The 3,801-nt window shown below is 48.1% G+C and overlaps 1 protein-coding gene across 1 annotated transcript; it reads right to left on the bottom strand.

Annotated features, from left to right (window-relative positions):
- Positions 1–629: 629 nt before the first annotated feature.
- LOC138355213 (piggyBac transposable element-derived protein 4-like) lies at positions 630–2,901 on the bottom strand. Its single transcript, XM_069310067.1, has 3 exons — positions 2,436–2,901; positions 1,992–2,191; positions 630–1,529 (listed from the first exon to the last, which is right to left on the bottom strand). The coding sequence occupies exons 1-3, from the start codon at positions 2,899–2,901 to the stop codon at positions 630–632; spliced, it is 1,566 nt and encodes a 521-aa protein (XP_069166168.1).
- Positions 2,902–3,801: the final 900 nt, after the last annotated feature.

Genomic DNA, 3,801 nt, shown 5'->3' with positions numbered 1-3,801 from the left:
GGGGTCTGAAAGGTGGCGCATGACATCATCATTCTCTGTGCGCCCGTCCAATAAGCTCCCGGGGCCGGTGGGCAGTGCGAGTTGCCCCGAATATAATTTTGTACATTTTTTTGCGCACATTTCCAAATACAATTTATTACATTTTACGTGCTGAACCGATGTATGGTGAACACGTACACTATATTATGGCAGTAGAATATGCGTACTGTCCGTAGACACTGTGTTACATGCATCACAAAAAGGTACACTTATCCTGCACTTATTTCTAATATATCATGCAGATATATTTATATGTACATTATATATACACACACTGTACACGTTATCACACACTATATATACACACACTATATGCACACTCGGTACTCTGAGTGTGTGATATGCTGCGAAACAACCAACGGGGCAGAGTGGCACCTTGCACTCCACGCACCAGGTGCTGATGCATCTATGCTTTTGTGGTCTGCGTGTGGTATTCCTGCAGACTATGCATGCACATTTATCCTTCTCCCATGATGCTGTGCCTGGCATATATACCCAGCATGTGTACCCCGAAGTTCTCATTATCCTGCAGTCTGTCTGGAGCTGCGTGTGGCATTGTTGCTTGCACCCCGCGGGGTACTACCGAGCCCTCATTGCCATACTTTACCAGCAGCTGTGACAACGCTGGCACTGAAGGAACGTATAGACTGTTTCGTGCGGGACTTCACTACATACGCATTGAAGCAGTTAAGCACTGCAACATCCATGAGGTGGAAGAAGAACTTTTTCGTCCACTTCACAGACCTGCGCACGCACTCCACACCACCAAGCATCATGTCACACTTATCGACGAGGCGCATGTTGACGTTATAGTCTATGACACAATCCGGCTTGTACATGGGGTTGCGTGTCTGAAAATGGACCTTGCCAGTGTCCCACGTGACACCGGTGTGAATCGTCGTTAGCATATTCACTTTGCGTCTGTCCTTCCACCGCACTGTCAGCATATTGTCACACTTGCGCAGCTGGCACTCACCCACACCTATACCTATACCGAACACTGGCATTTCCTTCCTGAGGAGCTTCACAGTGCCAAATACTCCGGTGTTGTGGGCAAGGAGGGATCTGGTCAATAGAGGGCAGGTGTAATAGTTGTCGGTGAACAGTATATGCCCCTTGCTCAGCAACAGTTCCATCAGGGTTTTTACGACACTGCCGGAGAACCCGTGTTCATCTTGAGCTGGTATGTCGACGTCTGTATCGGAATACAAGATCATGTCCAGGACGATACCAGTCTCACAATCGCACAGCACGAAAAACTTCAGGCCAAAACGATGCCGCTTGGAAGGGATGTACTGCTTGAATGCCAGTCTGCCCTTGAACAATTCAGGCGACTCGTCGATAATGACATTCTGTCCAGGTACAAAATAATCCCTGAACTTCCCTTGCAGGTCGCTGAATACCTTGCGTACCTTCCACAGTCTGTCGTGTCTGTCCTCATTTGCATTGTTTTCGAAATGCAGGCACCTCAGAATCAACAGGAACCTATCCTGCGACATATACCAGTTGAAGATGGGTAATGGAACAAGGCTGTCTTTGTTCTAATAGTCCTGGATGACAGCTTTCTCTGAGTAAACAAATCCACAAGGGCCGTGACGAGGATTCGAACCTGCGTCCGGGAGCATCCCAGACACTGCCTTAATCGACTGAGCTGTGTGTAAAGATGTAAGGGCAAAGAGGGAGAACGGCCTATTGACATAGCTCGAGTGCAGGGGGGGGAGTTGTGTAAAACCCTGGTTTGTGCCTCGGAGAGGCTGCGGGATACAGTAAGTTCAGTAGAACTTTGGTTTCAACTCTTTTACCCTGTCGTAGCTCAGTCGATTAAGGCAGTGTCTGGGATGCTCCGGACGCAGGTTTGAATCCTCGTCACGGCCCTTGTGGATCTGTTCATTTGATGCATCATGTTAGTGTGATTTCTGTGTGTAATTTCTCTGAGTGTTTCATCATCATACATAGTGTGAGAAAATGTACATCTCGTCGATTGTCGTATCCTTCCATCGCGTGGGGCGTGAGGCAGGTAATATGCCGCCGTCTATGAAGGTGTGGGCATATGTGTTTGTCTCGGTCACAAGATGAGTCATGAAGACATTGTCAAAATATGCCTGGAAATATTCCATGTCTGCCATATCATCACCGGTATATGGGAATAAAGCTGTAACACCAAAGTCGGTATCGTCAAACGTGGGTATTTGAGGGACAAATGTGGCGCAATCCTCCCTCATAAGTACACCACGGGGTTTGGTGTTAGCGTCAACACCATGGCCAACACCACCATGGGCCCCAAAACCACGGCTACATCGTCTGCTGCTGCTGGAGCTGCGTGAGGGTATGCTTGGCGCTGAGGCAGATTTCCGTACCATAGGCCTACCACGAACACCTGATGTTGAGGGACCCACTGTCCTCATGCTGGGAGACATGCTGCGGCTTGCCTCTACATGTTGCTGAGGCAGCAAAACCCCGCCTGGTACCACCCCCACTGCTAGTACTGGGGTCGTCCACACGACTCGTATCGGAGCCAATGTCGTTGAACCCCGAGAGAGGTTCATCACATGTACTGTCACTGAATAATGAACTAGGATCTGGGGACATACATGATGGTGGTGATGACAACGGTGTTGACCCAGGGCGGCGAGACAGGCCGGGCGAGGAGCGTGTATCGTACACGCTCGCCACATCATCCATTTCTGTTTCCCCCTCACTCGTATCAGACCTTTGTGTCAGATCTTTCTCTGGATCATAGTCCAGGTGATCATCCATAGCACCGTCGTCGTACAATATATCGCGAATTTCCTCCTCAGAGAGTCGTTTTCCATGACCGCGGGTCGCCGTGGAACGGGAGCTCGTTGACGATGCGTCAGACATGATTGCTGCTTGGGAATTGGGGCTCCCCACGGCCGCGGGGCATGCTGGGATTTTTTCAAGATGGCGGACGATCACTGGGGCCTCCAGCCATCCATTCCATACCCGCGTCACCGCGTACCATTTTTAAATTGGACATGAAAAATACAAACACCCGAAGGCGCGTAGCGCACCCCCAAGCCTGGGCCTGCAGGCGCGTTGCGCAGTTAAAGGGTTAAAGAACTACAAATGTTAAAATAGTCTTTCTAGAACTGTTTGAGAGTGAGGTTTGTGGCTTCAGTCACTTCAAAACATTTCCGGAAAAGTGTCCTTTCATACAGTTTCTTAAAATTCGCTATGATTTTCTGGTCCATAGGCTGAATTAGAGATGTGGTGTTAGGAGGAAGGAACTTTATTGTGAGAAATTTACTGTATTTGTGCATCAATTCATCTTCCAATCCTGGAGGATGAGCAGGAGCATTGTCGAGGAGAAGCAGGGCCTTGAGTGGCAAATGTTTCTCCTGCAGATATTTTTCTATGGCAGGGCACACCACTTCATTTACCCACTCCGAAAAAAAATCCTAGTCACCCATGCCCTTTTATTAGCCTTCCACATCACACACATTTGGTGTTTCTGCACTTTATACTATTTGAAAACCCTTGGATTTTCAGAATGATACACTAGCAAGGGTTTAATTTTCAAATCGCCACTTGCATTTGAACACAGCACAAGCATAAACCTATCTTTCATAGGCTTGTGTCTGGGCAAGGATTTTTCCTCCTTGGTAATGTATGTCCTCTTAGGCAGTCTTTTCCAGAACAGTCCTGTTTCATCACAATTAAAAACTTGTTGCGGTAGGTATCCCTCAGCCTCTGCAAACTCTTTAAATTCTTCAATAAATCGTTCAGCTGCTGGTTTGTCTG

Source organism: Procambarus clarkii, chromosome 66, assembly GCF_040958095.1.
Source record: "Procambarus clarkii isolate CNS0578487 chromosome 66, FALCON_Pclarkii_2.0, whole genome shotgun sequence".
In the NCBI taxonomy this organism is placed as follows: domain Eukaryota; kingdom Metazoa; phylum Arthropoda; class Malacostraca; order Decapoda; family Cambaridae; genus Procambarus; species Procambarus clarkii.
The sequence above is the reverse complement of the archived record's forward strand: the minus strand, read 5'-3'. Positions and strand labels throughout refer to the sequence as shown.